Source organism: Molothrus ater, unplaced genomic scaffold (genome assembly GCF_012460135.2).
Source record: "Molothrus ater isolate BHLD 08-10-18 breed brown headed cowbird unplaced genomic scaffold, BPBGC_Mater_1.1 matUn_MA649, whole genome shotgun sequence".
Taxonomy (NCBI): domain Eukaryota; kingdom Metazoa; phylum Chordata; class Aves; order Passeriformes; family Icteridae; genus Molothrus; species Molothrus ater.
Genome location: NW_026530824.1, coordinates 39550 through 55815, shown reverse-complemented (window position 1 = coordinate 55815; position 16266 = coordinate 39550). Strand labels below are relative to the sequence as shown.

Here is a 16266-nt window from a genome sequence, read left to right as displayed (position 1 = left end):
GGGCTGGGGACAGAGCTGGGGACAGAGCTGGTGTGACCGTGTTCACAGGGCTCTGAGGATGAGGAAGAGATGAGGGATCTGACTTCCATGTTTCAGGAGGCTTGATTTTATTATTTTATGATATATATTACATTAAAACTATACTAAAAGAATTGGGAGAAAGGATTTCATCAGAAGGCTGGCTAAGAATAGAAAAAGAAAGAATGATTAACAAAAGCTTGTGGCTCGGACAGAGTGTCTGAGCCAGCTGGGCTGTGATTGGCCATTAATTGAAACATCCACATGGAGGCCAATCCCAGATGCACCTGTTGCATTCCACAGCAGCAGATAACCATTGTTTGCATTTTGTTCCTGAGGCCTCTCAGCTTCTCAGGAGGAAAAACCCTAAGGAAAGGATTTTCCATCAAAGATGCCTGTGACAAGCTGGGGACAGAGCTGGGCACAGAGCTGGGCAGAGGCTGCTGGCATCTCCCTGGGCAGGAGGAAGAGGAACACAGGCTGCAAGGAGGATGTGGGGGTGCAGAGGATGCCACCACCACCCTTCCCCTGCCTTGCTCTGTCTCATAATCAGTCTGTGCCTCAACAAAAGTCCTTCATTACCCTGGTGAGGAGCAGGGGGCTGGGGCAGGTCCTGTCTGCTCCTCTGAGGGTGCCAGGAGCTGAGGAGGGCTCCAGGGGGCTGGGACAAGCCCCAGTGCTCTGAATTTTGGGATCTGCTGGGTCAAACCCCAGTTTGGGGTGAGGGCTGAGCCAGGCAGGGCTGGGGGCAGCTCGGGGGGGTCAGAGCCAGCCCTGGTGGCCCGAGGTGGCCCTGACAGCCGCTGTGTCCCCGTTGTCCCCTCAGGGCAGCAAGGAGCGCTTCCACTGGCAGAGCCACAATGTCAAGCAGAGCGGCGTGGATGACATGGTGCTGCTGTCCAAGATCTCCGAGGAGGCCATCGTGGAGAACCTCAAGAAGCGTTTCATGGATGATTTCATCTTTGTATCCTTCCCCAGGCGGCGGGGCCAGGCACAGGGAGCGGCAGGGATGGGCTCCAAGGCTTTGTCAGGACATGGGACAGCGTGTCCGTGCCCTGTGGGGACAGATCTGTGGGAATGTCACAGTTCCCAAGCTGAGCTGTGCCTGGCACAGACACAACAACCAAACCCCCCCTCCTGCCATGCTGCAGGACCCACTTTGCTCCTTCCTTTGTAGCCACAAAGCCCCTCTGCATCACCTCCCCCTGCTCCTGGTCTGTTCCTGCCACCCACCTGAGCGGGCTGGCAGCAGTGACATTGTCCCTTGCTGCTGTCACCCACCCCCAGCGACGCCCCGCTGCTCTGAACCCCCCAAATCCAGGCAAACCCTGGATGGAGCAGGGTTGGATCCCTCCAGGGGAGGAGGTGCCACCCCTGGTCCCCAGTGATGCCAGCACAGGGGACACTGAGCTGCTGCAGCCCAGCTGGCACTGCCAGGCACCACAGCTCTGCAGGAGGACAGGGATGTGTCCCCAAGCCCTGCTCACCCCACACCTTCCTGGGGACGTGTCCAGCTCAGTGCCCTGGGGTGGCTGTCACTGCTGGGGACAAGGAGCAGAGCCCTGAGGGGCACACAGGGCACACAGAGCACACAGGGCACAGCAGGGCACAGCAGGGTCCCAAGGGGCACACAGGGCACAGCAGGGCACAGCAGGGCCCGAGGGGCACACAGGGCACACAGGGCACAGCAGGACCCCAAAGGGCACACAGGGCACACAGGGCACACAGGGCACAGCAGGGCCCGAGGGGCACACAGGGCACACAGGGCACACAGGGCACAGCAGGGCACACAGGGCGGGCACAGCAGGGCCCGAGGGGCACACAGGGCACACAGGGCACACAGGGCACAGCAGGGCACACAGGGCACACAGGGCACAGCAGGACCCCAAAGGGCACACAGGGCACGCAGGGCACACAGGGCACAGCAGGGCCCGAGGGGCACACAGGGCACACAGGGCACACAGGGCACACAGGGCACAGCAGGGCACACAGGGCACAGCAGGGCCCGAGGGGCACACAGGGCACACAGGGCACGCAGGGCACAGCAGGGTCCCAAGGGGCACACAGGGCACACAGGGCACAGCAGGGTCCCAAGGGGCACACAGGGCACAGCAGGGCACGCAGGGCACACAGGGCACAGCAGGGCCCTGAGGGGCACACAGGGCACACAGGGCACAGCAGGGTCCCAAGGGGCACACAGGGCACAGCAGGGCACACAGGGCACAGCAGGGCCCGAGGGGCACACAGGGCACAGCAGGACCCCAAGGGGCACACAGGGCACACAGGGCACAGCAGGACAGGGCACAGCAGGACCCCAAGGGGCACACAGGGCACAGCAGGGTCCCAAGGGGCACACAGGGCACAGCAGGGCACAGCAGGGCCCGAGGGGCGCACAGGGCACAGCAGGGCTGGCAGCAGGGCTGAGGCTGTGCCCACACCCCTGGATGTGGGGATGTGGCCCTGTCCTTACAAGGCGATGCTGTCCAAGCTGTGACTCAGCCACCTCCCCCCGCAGCCCTGGGGCTTTGCATGCGTGTGGGGTTGGCTTTTTTGGGGTTTTTGATTTGGTTTTTTTGGAGGGGAACAATACCCCACGCAGCCTCTCCCTTCCTTTTTTGCTGTGCTGCTGCACGCAGGGCTCTGTCCAGTCATGACTCAACATCCCAAGCTTTTGCATTTCCCAGAAAAGCTCCCTCCTCCTGCCCTCTGGCCACCCTCCCCCTGTTTGGGACACAAATAGGATATCAAAGGCTTGGATAACCCCACCTGCTCCATCCCCACCCTCCATCTCCTCACCCAGCCAGGGGCTCACCCCCGTCCTGCTGCAATTCCCTGGTTTTCCATGCACTGAGTGACTCGGGGATGCTGCAGAAAAGGCAGCAGGGTGGGCAGGGAAAGGCAGGAGCTGTGATTCCTCTCCTCTCCGTGCCTCAGTTTCCCTGGATGTAAAATCAGGTGGGCTCCTGCTGGAAAAGCCGCAGATGGAGGGTGAGCAGAGAGCGAATTCCAGGGATGCTGGAGAGGTTTTAGAGCCGATCCCCAGCCAGAGCAGGGAGCTGAGGGGATGCTCCTGCACCCATCACACTGCAGGGGCTGAGGGATGCCCCAAGTCAGGGCAGCAGGGCAGCTCTGCCTGTGCCAGGCTGGAAATGCCCCCTTGTGCCATCCCTGGACGTGCCAGGGACCCCATAACCACCTTCCTGCCCCCGGGGTGGGACTGGGCACTGGGAAGGGGGGACACAAGAAGGGACACATGGCCCTTGACCTGCTGCCCAGACCTACATCGGGCCCGTGCTGATCTCTGTGAACCCCTTCAAGCAGATGCCGTATTTCACCGACCGCGAGATCGAGCTGTACCAGGGCGCGGTGAGGCTGCCCCGCGGGCAATCGGGGGTTAAATCTGTGCAAAACATCCCCCAGGGGCGTCCCCTGAGGGTCCCCATGCTGCACAGCCCCTCGGCTGCTGCAGGGGTCAGTGCTCCCTGCAGCAAATCCTGGGGATTTCAGCTCAGAAATGCACCGAAAGAAACCCAAAGATGGTAAAATGCAGCTGGAGTGGCTCTGCCCCAGCCCTTCCCAAGGAGGAGGGGGGGTTAAAAATCACCAGACTCGCTGCTGATGAGCTGGTGTTTGTGGGAAGAGGCTGATCCCCACGTGGGCAGAGTGAGAGGGATTTGGGGAGCTCTGTGCCCAGCACTGCTGTCCTTGTCCCTTGTCCCTTGTCCCTTGTTTAGAGTCACTGTGAAGGGGCTGGTTCCCACATGGGCAGAGTGAGGGGGATTTGGGGATTTGTTGGTTGCTCTGTGCTCAGCCCTGCTGTCCTTATCCCTTGTTTAGGGTCAGTGTGAAGAGTGGCTCCCATATGGGCAGAGTGAGGGGAAAATGGGGATTTGGGGGTTGCTCTGAGCCCAACCCTGCTGTCCTTGTCCCTTGTTTAGGGTCAGTATGAAGGGGCTGATCCTACATGGGCAGAGTGAGGGGGTTTCGGGAGCTCTGTGCTCAGCCCTGCTGTCCTTGTCCCTTGTTTAGGGTCAGTGTGAAGAGTGGCTCCCACATGGGCAGAGTGAGGGGGATTTGGGGGTTGCTCTGTGCCCACACTGCTGTCCTTATACCTTGTTTAGGGTCACTGTGAAGGGGCTGGTTCCCCTGTGGGCAGTGAAGGGGATTTGGGGAGGGGAGCTGGGGGCTGCCCTGTGCTCAGCCCTGCTGTCCCTGTCCCCTGGCTAGGCCCAGTATGAAAATCCCCCCCACATCTACGCCCTGACTGACAACATGTACCGGAACATGCTGATCGACGGGGAGAACCAGTGTGTCATCATCAGGTACTGGGGGACACTGGGCCACACCCGGGCTGGCACTGCCCCTGGGGACACCTGTCCCCACCAGCCCTTCTCCCCAACCCAGGGTTTCCCAGCTGGAGAGTTGGCTCCTGGGCTCTGGGGTGTCTGGAGGGACCCTCTGGGCCACAAGCACCAGGCAAGGCTGTGACCAGGGGTGTCCCAGGCAGGGACAGAGCCCCAGAGCCTTGTGCAATGCAGCTCTGCAGGGCAGTGTTGCAAGGGAAATGGTCAGGATGTGGAGCAAGGCTGGAGACTTCCCTCTGAGGCTCCCAAGTCCCCCTCCTCCACTTCTAAACCCGGTGACAACAAATTCAACATCTCCTCACCGAGCCACGCTCTGCTCACACTGATCCCCCTGGGCAGCCCCATCCCAGATTCCCCACAGACCCACTGTGGGGATGGCACAGTCCCCAGAATTCACTGTCATCCTCTGGTCCTGCTCCAGGACCCACCCCAAAGCCCCCCCAAGGGATGGGTGGGGGGGCTCTGGTGGGTTTCACATCTGCTCTGCTTTGCCCTTTGCACAGCGGAGAAAGCGGAGCTGGGAAAACGGTGGCAGCAAAATACATCATGGGCTACATCTCCAAAGTGTCTGGCGGTGGGGAGAAAGTCCAGGTGGGTCTGTTGTTCCCCCTGCCACTCATCATTTCACCCCCCAACTGATCCCCACCACCCTGGTCCCCAAAATCCCCCTGATGGGGGCCAGTGGTGGCACACGGAGCAGCCGCTCCAGGACTGGGGACACAAAGGCTCAGGTGTGTCCCCAGGCCTGGAGTGGGACACAGCAGGGCTGAGCCCTGCCCTCCTCTGTCCCCAGCATGTGAAGGACATCATCCTGCAGTCCAACCCACTGCTGGAAGCCTTTGGAAATGCCAAAACTGTCCGGAACAACAATTCCAGCCGCTTCGTAAGTGCCAGGGTGTGACAGCGTTCACAGGGGTCTGAGGATGAGGGAAGAGATGAGGATCTGATTCCATGGTTCAGAAGGCTTGATTTATTATTTTGTTATATATATTATATTAAAACTATACTAAAAGAATAGAAGAAAAGGTTTCATCAGAAGGCTGGCTAAGAATAGAATAAGAAAGAATGATAACAAAGGCTTGTGGCTCAGACAGAGTCCAAGGCAGCTGGGCTGTGATTGGCCATTAATTAGAAACAACCACATGAGACCAATCACAGACCCACCTGTTGCATTCCACAGCAGCAGATAATCATTGGTTACATTGTGTTCCTGAGGCCTCTCAGCTTCTCAGGAGGAAAAACCCTAAGGAAATGATTTTCCATAAAAGATGTCTGTGACACCGGGGCAGGTGCAGGGGGCAGCGCTGCAGCAGAATCATTGAACCAGTTGGGTTCAAGGCTGACCTTTAGATCAACTCCAGCCATTCCCCCAACACTGCCTTGAGTGTCCCCAGGTGCCACATCCAGCTTTTCAATCCCTCCAGGGATGGTGACTCCAGCACAGCCTGTTCCAGTGCCTGACCACCCTTTCAGTGGAGGAATTTTTCCCCATATCCAATCTAAACCTCCACTGGGGCAATGTGAGGTCATTTCCTCTGACCCTGTTTCCTGTTACCTGGGAAAAGAGACCGACCCCATGGGGCTCCAACCTCCTTTTGGGCAGTTGAGGGGGCAATGAGGTCTCCACATAAACCATGAAGCCTTCAGCCAGGGTTTGCACACCCCACAAAGCTCCTGGTGTGGTGGGGAAGGGCTTGGGGGGAATGAGGAACCCCTGAGGCAGGGCCACAGCTCTGAGCAGGATCTGTGCTGGAGCAGGGGAAATACTTTGAGATCCAGTTCAGCCGGGGCGGAGAACCTGATGGGGGCAAGATCTCCAACTTCCTGCTGGAGAAGTCGCGCGTGGTGAGCCAGAACGAGTGCGAGCGGAATTTCCACATCTACTACCAGGTATGGGGTGGAATTTTTCTTCACTCAGGGTCACCAAATGTGGAATTTTTCTTCACTTGGGGTCACCAAATGTGGTGGTGGTCTCAGGGGTCCCAGGATGAGGGAAGAGATGAGAACCTTGACTCCATGTTTCAGAAGGCTGATTTATTATTTTATGATTTATATGATATTAAAAGAAAATTATATATTAAAACTATACTATAGAATAGAAGAAAGGATTTCATCAGAAGGCTGGCAAGGAATAGAAAGGAATGGAATGATAATAAAATCTTGTGACTGGCCAGAGAGTCTGAGGCAGCTGGACTGTGATTGGCCATTAATTAGAAACAACCACACGAGACCAATCACAGACCCACCTGTTGCATTCCACAGCAGCAGATAATCATTGTTTACATTTCATTTCTGAGGCCTCTCAGCTTCTCAAGAGAAAAATCCTGGCAAAAGGATTATTCAGAAAATATCATGGTGACAGTATGGGGGTGGCCTGGAGCCACCAGGGCTGCAGGGGGGGACCAGGAGCTGGCTGACCACAGCCCCCTGTCCCCTCCCAGCTCATCCAAGGGGCATCCCAAGAGCAGAGGCAGAATTTGGGCATCATGAGCCCAGATTATTACTTCTACCTGAACCAGACAGACACCTACCAGGTGGAGGGCACAGATGACCGCAGCGACTTCCATGAGACCATGGTAAGTGCCTGGGAGGGAGGGGAGTCCCCAAAAGCTCTGGGGCCGGGTGGGGGCTCACGGGGTCTGTGCACCCCCAGAATGCCATGCAGGTCATCGGCATCCGTGGTGAGGACCAGCAGCTGGTGCTGCAGATCGTGGCAGGGATCCTGCACCTGGGCAACATCAGCTTCAGGGAGGAGGGCAACTACGCCCGGGTGGAGAATGCTGACTGTGAGTAGCCATGGGGCTGCAGGGGACAGCTGGGGGGAGCCTCAGGAATGAGTGGCAAGCTGGCTGTGTGACAAATCCCCTGGCAGAGGAGGGAAGCAGCACCAGCACCAGGCATTGTAATTGCTATCTTAACCACCATGTCCATCATCCTCCTTCCTATCTCCCCTATAATCCTTACCATTATCTATGAAACTTAGGATGACCTAAACCAAAGGCCTTCAAAGCCTTAAACAAGAGTCAAACCCTCTTAGTTTCTGCTAAAGTCCATAGGCCATTACCCTGCATCCCCTAAATGCAACTCAGGTGCTTTAATTAAGCTAGGACCTTCCAATTTACTAGACAGATGGGCTTTGATCCCATGATACTGTAGGTAACAGCTAAATGCCCTAACCAACAGGCCTCTGCCTAAGGCTCCGGTACATAACCAATGCACATCAATGAGCTTGCAACTCACTATGAACTTTACTTGAGGCAGCAAGTAAATGGCTCAGCCAGAGCATGATTAGCCAGGGGACAGGTGCCAGATGTTGCTTTGGGAAAGGTGTCACTTTTCCCTGTCATTGTCCCACTGCTGTCCTTCACACTTGGATGGGGCCGAGGGTTTCGACCATGGCCAGAGCCAGGTGGGGACAACACAGCCCTGACCAGCCCCACTCTGCCCAGCCCTGGCCTTCCCTGCCTACCTGCTGGGGGTCGACCAGGAGCGCCTCAACGAGAAGGTCACCAGCAGGAAAATGGACAGCAAGTGGGGCGGCCGCTCCGAGTCCATCACCGTCACCCTCAACGTGGAGCAGGCGGCCTACACGCGGGACGCGCTGGCCAAGGGGCTCTACGCCCGTGTCTTCGACTTCCTGGTGGAGGTGTGTGGGTCTCAGAGGGGATGGTGACCCCCTGCCCCAGGAATGGCCAATCCCACCGCCCTGCAGCCAGTTTGTCCCCTCTGTCCCCGCAGTCCATCAACAGGGCCATGCAGAAGCCGAATGAGGAGTACAGCGTCGGGGTGCTGGACATCTACGGCTTTGAGATATTCCAGGTGTGTGTGGCTGGGAATGTCCTGCCCTGCTCCCACAGCAGGGACAGCACCTGGGTCAGGTGGCCCTGAGAAGGGTGCCTGGAGTAGCACCCAAGCACTGCTGGTTGGGGTCCCCATGATGAGGCAGAGGAGCTGAAGGAGCTGGGGTTGTTTAGCCTGGAGAAGAGGAGGCTCAGAGGTGACCTTATTGCTCTCTACACCTTCCTGAAGGGAGGTTGGAGACAGGTGGGGTTGGTCTTTTCCACTGGGCAGCACTGACAGAACTAGAGGACACAGCCTCAAGCTACGTCAGGGAAGGTATAGGTTGGATATTAGGAAGAAATTTTTCACCAAAAGAATAATAAAGCACTGGAATGCTCTTGCCAGGGAGGTGGTGGAATCACCATCTCTGGATGTGTTTAAAAATAAAGACTGGACATGGCCCTTGGTGCTATAGTCTGGTTGAGGTGTTAGGGCATAGGTTGGACTCCATGATCTTAGAGGTCTCTTCCAACCTCATTATTCCATGATTCTGTGTTTCTGTGAGCAAAGGACAACTCAGCACCATTTTCTCTTCCATCTTTCATGCAGAAAAATGGCTTTGAGCAATTCTGCATTAACTTTGTGAACGAGAAGCTGCAGCAGATCTTCATCGAGCTGACCCTGAAGGCAGAGCAGGTATGGGGCTCTGGGCTGTGGGGCTGTGCCAGCACCCCAATTCCTGCACCCTCCTCCTCCCCAGCACCACAGCTGGAACAGGGAGTCTGCAGCACATCCCAGGGGCTCGGGGACCACCCAGCTCTCCCTGTGCTTCCCCAGGAGGAATATGTGCAGGAGGGGATCAAGTGGACGCAGATCCAGTACTTCAACAACAAGGTGGTGTGTGACCTGATAGAGAACAAGCTGGTGAGTGGGGTCCCCTCTGCTGGGGAGGCTTTTTGGGGAGCAGAGGCACCCAGGGACAGGGGCTGCATGGGTTGTTGAGGTGCCAAGCAGCAAAGAATCCCAGACTGGTTTGGGTTAGGAGGAGCCATAAAGATCATCTTGTCCCACTATCCCAGGGTGTTCCAAGCCCTGTCCAGCCTGGTCTTGGACACTTCCAGCACCCATGTGAGGGCACCAGCACTAAGCTGTGGCTCAGCATGAAGCAGCTGTGACCAGGTGCAGGATTGGGCCCTGCCACACCCATGGCTCCCCCTTCCTTGTGGCAGAACCCTCCTGGGATCATGAGTGTGCTGGATGATGTGTGTGCCACCATGCACGCCACGGGCGAGGGCGCCGACCAGACCCTGCTGCAGAAGCTGCAGGCAGCCGTGGGCACCCACGAGCACTTCAACAGCTGGAGCTCGGGCTTTGTCATCCACCACTATGCTGGCAAGGTGGGTAGGGCACCCCAAAGCCCCCACCCTGCACCCCACAGCCCCACCCACTGCAGCTGAGGTCCCCTCCTGTCCTCAGGTGTCCTACGATGTGAACGGCTTCTGCGAGCGCAACCGGGACGTGCTTTTCACCGACCTGATTGAGCTCATGCAGAGCAGTGAATAGTGAGTCTGGCAGTGCTGGGGCACCCCAAAAGGGCTGGGGAAGAGGGCAGAGTCCTCAACATGCAGATCTGAAAGGCTGGTCCTGCCTTTGTGGGTTGGGGTGCTCAGTCCTGCATGGCTCCATGGGCATCAGGGACATCCCAGGGTTGCAGGGTTGGGCAGAGCGGGGTCATCCACCAGCTCTGCTCCTGCTCCTGCCCCTGCTCCTGCCCGTGCCCCTGCCCCTGCCCCTGCCCCTGCCCCTGCTCCTGCCCCTGCCCCTGCTCCTGCTCCTGCCCCTGCCCGTGCCCCTGCTCCTGCCCGTGCCCCTGCTCCTGCCCGTGCCCTTGCTCCTGCTCCTGCTCCTGCTCCAGCTCCTGGGGGTGGTCAGGAACATGGCACTCAGCCCTCCTGTAAAGGATTTCCCAGCTGGCCTCAGCCCAGGCCATGCTGGCAGCTCTCACCTAGGGACTGTCCCCTCCCTTCCAGTGGTTTCATCCGGATGCTTTTCCCAGAAAAACTTGATTCTGACAAAAAGGGACGGCCAACTACGGCAGGCTCCAAAATCAAGGTGTGTCCTATGGGCTGCAGAGCAGCAGTTGCCTCTGGGGAGGTGGAAGGGGCAGTGCTCCCACCACCCCCTTTGATGCTACAGAGGTCAATCCTTGCACCAGAAACAGGCCAATGACCTGGTGAACACGCTCATGAAGTGCACCCCACACTACATCCGCTGCATCAAACCCAATGAGACCAAGAAACCCCGGGATTGGGAGGAGAGCAGGTAACAGGGAGCCCACAGAGCCCAGGAATGGGACCCAGCCATAGAGATGTGGCCAGGACCAGCCTTCCTCCAAAAACTGCAGCCCTGTGCTGGTTCTTCTGAGCTGTCCACTAACCCAGGGAGCACAAGTGGGGACACATTGTCCTCTTTAGGTGCACCTTTAGGTGCCCTCCTAACCTGTCATCATCCCACATTGTCCCTCCCTGCTGCACAGGGTGAAGCACCAGGTTGAGTACCTGGGGCTGAAGGAGAACATCCGGGTGCGCCGGGCAGGGTTCGCCTACCGCCGCCTCTTCCACAAGTTCCTGCAACGGTGAGTGGCCACTGGCACGGGGCTGGCAGAGCCCACAGCACCTCCTCAGGAGGAGAGGAGGGTGTGGGAGGCCCTGGCACAGCTTTGCAGGTGAAGAGAGTTGGGGGTGTTCAACCTGGAGAAGAGAAGGCTTGGGCAAGACCTTAGACCCCTTTGCAGGGACTAAAAGGAGCAGCAGAGGGATTTGGGACAAGGCATGGAGGGACAGGACATAGGGAATGGCTTCCACTGCCAGAGGGCAGGGATGGATGGGATATTGGGAAGGGATTGTTCCCTGGGAGGGTGGGGAAGGCCTGGCACAGGATGCCCACAGCAGGGCAGTGTCCAAGGCCAGGTTGGACAGGGCTTGGAGCAGCCTGGGACAGTGGAAGGTGTCCCTGCCATGGCAAGACTGGATGGGCTTTAAGGTCCCTCCCAACCTGAACTATTGTAGGATTCTGTGAGCCTGCTCTGTCCCCACAGCTATGCCATCCTCACCCCTGAGACGTGGCCGTCGTGGCGCGGGGATGAGCGCCAAGGGGTGCAGCACCTCCTGCGCTCGGTCAACATGGACCCAGACCAGTACCAGATGGGCAGGAGCAAGGTGTTCGTCAAGAACCCCGAGTCGGTGGGTGGCCCTGACTCCTGGGGGGCACTGCCCGTGGCTGGGCATCACTGGGGAGGGGTTTTTGGGGTGTCCTGGCTCAGCACTGCCTGTCCCTGGCAGCTCTTCCTGCTCGAGGAGATGCGGGAGAGGAAATTTGACAGCTTCGCCCGGGTGATCCAGAAGGCCTGGCGCCGGCACGTGGCCATCCGCAAATATGAGCAGATGAGAGAGGAGGGTAAGGCTGGACAAGGACAGGGACAGTGCCACCCCAGCAGCCCTTTTAGGGTGCTTTTACACTAGGACAGCCCAGCTGTGAGAGCAGCAGCCTGGCTCCTAATCATGGCACTAACATGATTAGGTGATGGAGGAACCGGCCTGTGAGTTGTTGGGAATTTTTCCCCAGTCTGAAAGGAGAGCACGGATTTCCTGCTCCTATTTCCAGCCCTGGGAGCCTTGTGCTGTCTCACTCTGCATTTCATGGCCTGCACAGGGATGGAGGGGAGTAACTGGGGTGAGCTGGTGTTTGTGGGAAGAGGCTGATTCCCACAATGGCAAAAGGATGGGACAAGTCACTGACCCCATTCATAAGTTTTCCTACCCTCCCAAGCAAGCAGGAAAAATCAAGGAGGAAAACCCAGAAAACAGCAGGGTCCATCCCTCCCTCCCACAGCACGAGGTTTTTTGAAGGCAGTTAATGGGTTTCAAAACCAGCCAAGCTCAAGCAGCTGGGATTCCTCCCGTGGCATAAAACAAGCCCCATTTCTTGCTGCCATGACTCGTGTCACGTTTTGGGGGGGCTCTGAGCTACCAGCACAGAGCCATGTCAGACATGCACCTCTTTGGGGTCCCTCCCAGCTGCCAGCATCCTCTACAACTTCAAAGAGAGGCGCAGGAACAGCATCAACAGGAATTTCGTGGGGGATTACCTGGGCATGGAGGAGCGGCCGGAGCTGCGGCAGTTCCTGGCCAAGCGGGAGCGCATCGACTTTGCCGACTCCGTCACCAAATACGACCGGAGGTTCAAGGTGCAGGGACACACCTGGGGCTGCTGCAGCTCTTGGTGGCTTCCCTCAGGTGGGATGTGTGTTTGTGGGGTTTGTGCCCCGCCAGCAATGCCCCCTCACCCCCTTTCTCCTGCCCTTTCCCAGCCCATCAAGCGGGATTTCATTCTCACCCCCAAGTACTTCTACCTGATCGGGCGGGAGAAGGTGAAGAAGGGGCCTGAGAAGGGGCAGATCAAGGAGGTGCTCAAGAAGAAGGTGGAGCTGCAGGCAGTGAGCGGCGTCTCGCTGAGGTGTGTCCCTCACCAGGGGCTCTCCCCATGGCTGGCCTTCCCCTCTCTCCATGCCCTGCTGCTCCCCAGTCCCTCATGCAGCCCTGAGGAGGGGGCTCCCCATGGGTGCTTTGGGAAGCCAGGGAGTTTTCCAAATCGCCCTTCAAATTTCCTTGGGGTGGACCCAAGCCCTGTGGGGTCTCCAAATCCCCCCCAGCCCAGCTGGAACTAGCCTTGGTGGGGTTGACACCCCTGGTTGCTCCTCCAGCACCAGGCAGGACGACTTCTTCATCCTCCATGAGAATGATGCCGACAACTTCTTGGAGTCCATCTTCAAGACGGAGCTGATCAGTCTCCTGTGCAAACGCTTCGAGGAGATCACCCGCTCCAAGCTGCCCCTCTCCTTCAAGGACACGTAAGGATAGAGGCCAGGAGAGGTGACAAAGCAGGACAGGGTCCTGTCACTGCAGCCTCATGGCTTGTCTTGCCCCCAGACTACAGTTTCGGGTGAAGAAGGAGGGCTGGGGCGGCGGTGGCACCCGCAACGTCACCTTCGTCAGAGGACAGGGCGACGTGGCCGCCCTCAAAGCTGGAGGCAAAACCCTTACGGTCAGCATCGGGGATGGGCTCCCCAGGAATGCCAGTGAGTGCCCGGGCACTGGGGGGTGGCAGAGGGGGGACACAGGAGCACTGGGGTCACAGGGCACAGCTGGAGGCCTGGAAGCATTGGGGTGAGCTGGGTGTACCCTGTGGGGTTTGTGTCTCCCCCATTTCTGCTCTGGTGATGGGACCTTCGGGGAACAGGGTTCAAATGGGGGGACAGCCCCTACAGCTGGCTGTGAGGACTGTCACGTAACGGGGGGCTTGTGTCCCCCCAGAGCCCACAAGGAAGGGAGCAGCACAGGGCAGAGGTGGCAGCAGGTGTCCCGCACCTTCCCGAAGTGCCCCATCAGCACCCAGAGGTGAGGAGGGGGTACGGGGTGGGGGATACAGGGGGTGCAGGCTGTGCATGGCCCCCCTGTAATGCACCCTCCTGGGATGGGCCGTTCCAGGAGCCTGCAGGAACGGGGGTCCCCAGATCCCCCGCGGGGATGGCCGGGCACAGAGGGACACCTACAGGATGCCCCAGAAGCAGACGCGGGGCCCCCCGGCCGCGGCGCTTCCCGCCCGCAGCGCCGGCCACCAGCCCAAGGCACGGCCCCCATCCGAGCACAACATGGACTTCCTCAACGTGCCCGACCAGGGCGTGGCCGGGTAGGTCCTGTCCCACGTCCCTGTCCCTGCCCCATCCTCCTCTCGCACTGCTACCAGCACTGCAAGATGCTTTCCCTCTAAGGAGGGGACCAGATGTGTCCCCTCCTCGGTGACAGGGGATGCGCCCTGGCTTTGCTGGCAGGACACATCTCCCAGGCTCTTGTGCATCCCAGTCCCTGCACTGGGAGAGCACGCACAGAGCATCCCATGGGTGGGGGACAGCAGGGTGGGCAGCTCATCCTGCCCCAGTCCTCCCAGTCCCTGAACTGGGACCACCCAGCTGTGCTGCAAGCATGGAGCATCCCATGGATAAGAGGGGGAGAGCAGGAGGGTGCAGCTCATCCTGCCCCAGCTCCCCCAGTCTGTGCACTGGGAATACCCAGCTGCAGGCAGAGAGCACCTGAGGATGGGCAAGAGGGTGCAGCTCATCCTGCCCCAGTTCCCCCAATCCCTGAACTGGGAGAATCCACCTGCAGGCATGGAGCATCCCACTGGTGTGGGGCAGCAGGGTGGGCAGCTCATCCTGCCCCAGCACATGCCATCCCACGGGTGTGTGGGTGCAGGGGGCAGCAGCACATGCCCTCCCACGGGTGTGTGGGTGCAGGGGGCAGCAGCACATGCCATCCCACGGGTGTGTGGGTGCAGGGGAAGCAGCACATGCCATCCCATGGGTGTGTGGGTGCAGGGGGCAGCAGCACATGCCATCCCAAGGGTGTGTGGGTGCACAGTGGGCAGAGGCAGCAGCACATGCCATCCCATGGCTGTGTAGGTGCAGGGGGCAGCAGCACATGCCATCCCATGGCTGTGTGGGTGCAGGGTGGGCAGGGACAGCAGCACATGCCATCCCATGGGTGTGTGGGTGCAGGGGGCAGCAGCACATGCCATCCCGGTGCCCTGCCGGTGCAGACCCCATCCCTCCCGCCCACAGGGTGCAGCGCCGCCGCAGCGTGGGCCAGCGGCCGCCCCCAGCCCGGCGCCCCAAGCCGCAGCCCAGGGCGGAGGGGCCGCGCTGCCGGGCCCTGTACCAGTACATCGGGCAGGACGTGGACGAGCTCAGCTTCAACGTGGGGGATGTCATTGACATCCTGATGGAAGGTACCAGGCTCCTGCCCTGCCCGCCTCCTCTCCCTGCCCTGCTGGCAGCACAGTTGATTGATTGATTGTCTTCTCCCTCCCCAGATGCTTCTGGCTGGTGGAAAGGCCACCTGCACGGCAAAGAAGGGCTTTTCCCTGGGAATTATGTGCAGAGGATCTGAGCTGGAGGAAAAGGAGGAGGTCACCATCCTCCCACCGCACCTCCAGAGGCTGGGCCCAAGGGCACCTGAAGTTTTCCTACCAAGTTCAAAACTTCACAAAAACTTCCAAACCGTGAAGTTTTCCTACCAAGTTCAAAACTTTACAAAAACTTCCAAACAGTGAAGTTTTCCCACCGATACTGGCACGGAATGAGCGTTTCCTCAAACCCCCCCAGACTGTGCCGGTGCCAGGGGCTGGATCCCACAGCCCCTTCAGTGGGGGCACCCTGCAGCAAGGACAGGCTCTTGGCTGCTTGTTAGTACCCAGGGACTTTAAAACTTCTTTGTGATATCAATAGAATTGTTCATAATTTTTTTGTCCATAAATAAGAAGACTCAGGAAAGCTGACTCACATTTTGAGTTTGGGGGTTGTATTTCACCCACTGTGGCTGTGTGACAAAAGCTGTGACGTGGGCAGGCACAGATCAGAGGCGGCCCCGTTCCTCCCACCATGAACCCTCCAGAAAATGCTGAATACATCAACCAGCTCTGCCAGGCTCCAGTTTAGGCATTTCCAGGCTCCGCTGTGGCTCTGGATCCCTCACACAGCCGGCAAAGCAGGTGCAGGGCGGTGCTGCCGTGCCTGGCTCGGCACAGGAACAGCTCCGAGGATCCCTCAGGCAAAGCCCTCAGAGCTGTCACTGCCTTTCCTGGCGGTGCTCGGGGGCAGCTTGTGGGGTCTCATCCCTGAGGGACGCTCGGTGTGGCAGCCACGACCCTCTGTGGCAGGGGCGCAGCCGGGCTGGGCTGTGGGCTGGGGGCTGAGCCCCACCCGGGGCTGCCCCAGGAGGGTTCAGCCGGGAGAGGGAGGAACAGGGCTGGAATGTCCACCTCATGTCCGGCCCCATGTCCGGCCCATGTCCGCCTCATGTCCGGCCCCAATGTCCGCCCTCATGTCCGCCTCATGTCCACTCCCTGTCCGCCCCATGTCCACCCCATGCCCACCCCATGTCCGGCCCCAATGTCCGCCCTCATGTCCGGCCCCATGTCCGGCCCATGTCTGCCTCATGTCCGGCCCCAATGTCCGCCCTCATGTCCGGCCCCATGTCCGGCCCATGTC

At 59.0% G+C, this 16266-nt stretch overlaps 1 protein-coding gene across 1 annotated transcript; it reads left to right on the top strand.

Moving 5' to 3' along the window:
* Positions 1 to 844: 844 nt before the first annotated feature.
* Positions 845 to 15558, top strand: MYO1F (myosin IF; the record flags this gene model as incomplete). Its single annotated transcript, XM_036399189.2, has 27 exons — positions 845 to 982; positions 3295 to 3384; positions 4246 to 4340; positions 4886 to 4973; positions 5176 to 5265; positions 6141 to 6272; positions 6824 to 6958; positions 7036 to 7168; positions 7832 to 8028; positions 8121 to 8201; positions 8772 to 8858; positions 9000 to 9086; positions 9392 to 9559; positions 9639 to 9724; positions 10193 to 10274; positions 10378 to 10484; positions 10699 to 10797; positions 11260 to 11404; positions 11504 to 11618; positions 12239 to 12408; positions 12532 to 12677; positions 12925 to 13071; positions 13151 to 13299; positions 13535 to 13618; positions 13709 to 13910; positions 14839 to 15005; positions 15090 to 15558. Coding segments are annotated over 27 exons (3297 nt in total), but the record flags the coding sequence as incomplete, so codon positions are not given.
* Positions 15559 to 16266: the final 708 nt, after the last annotated feature.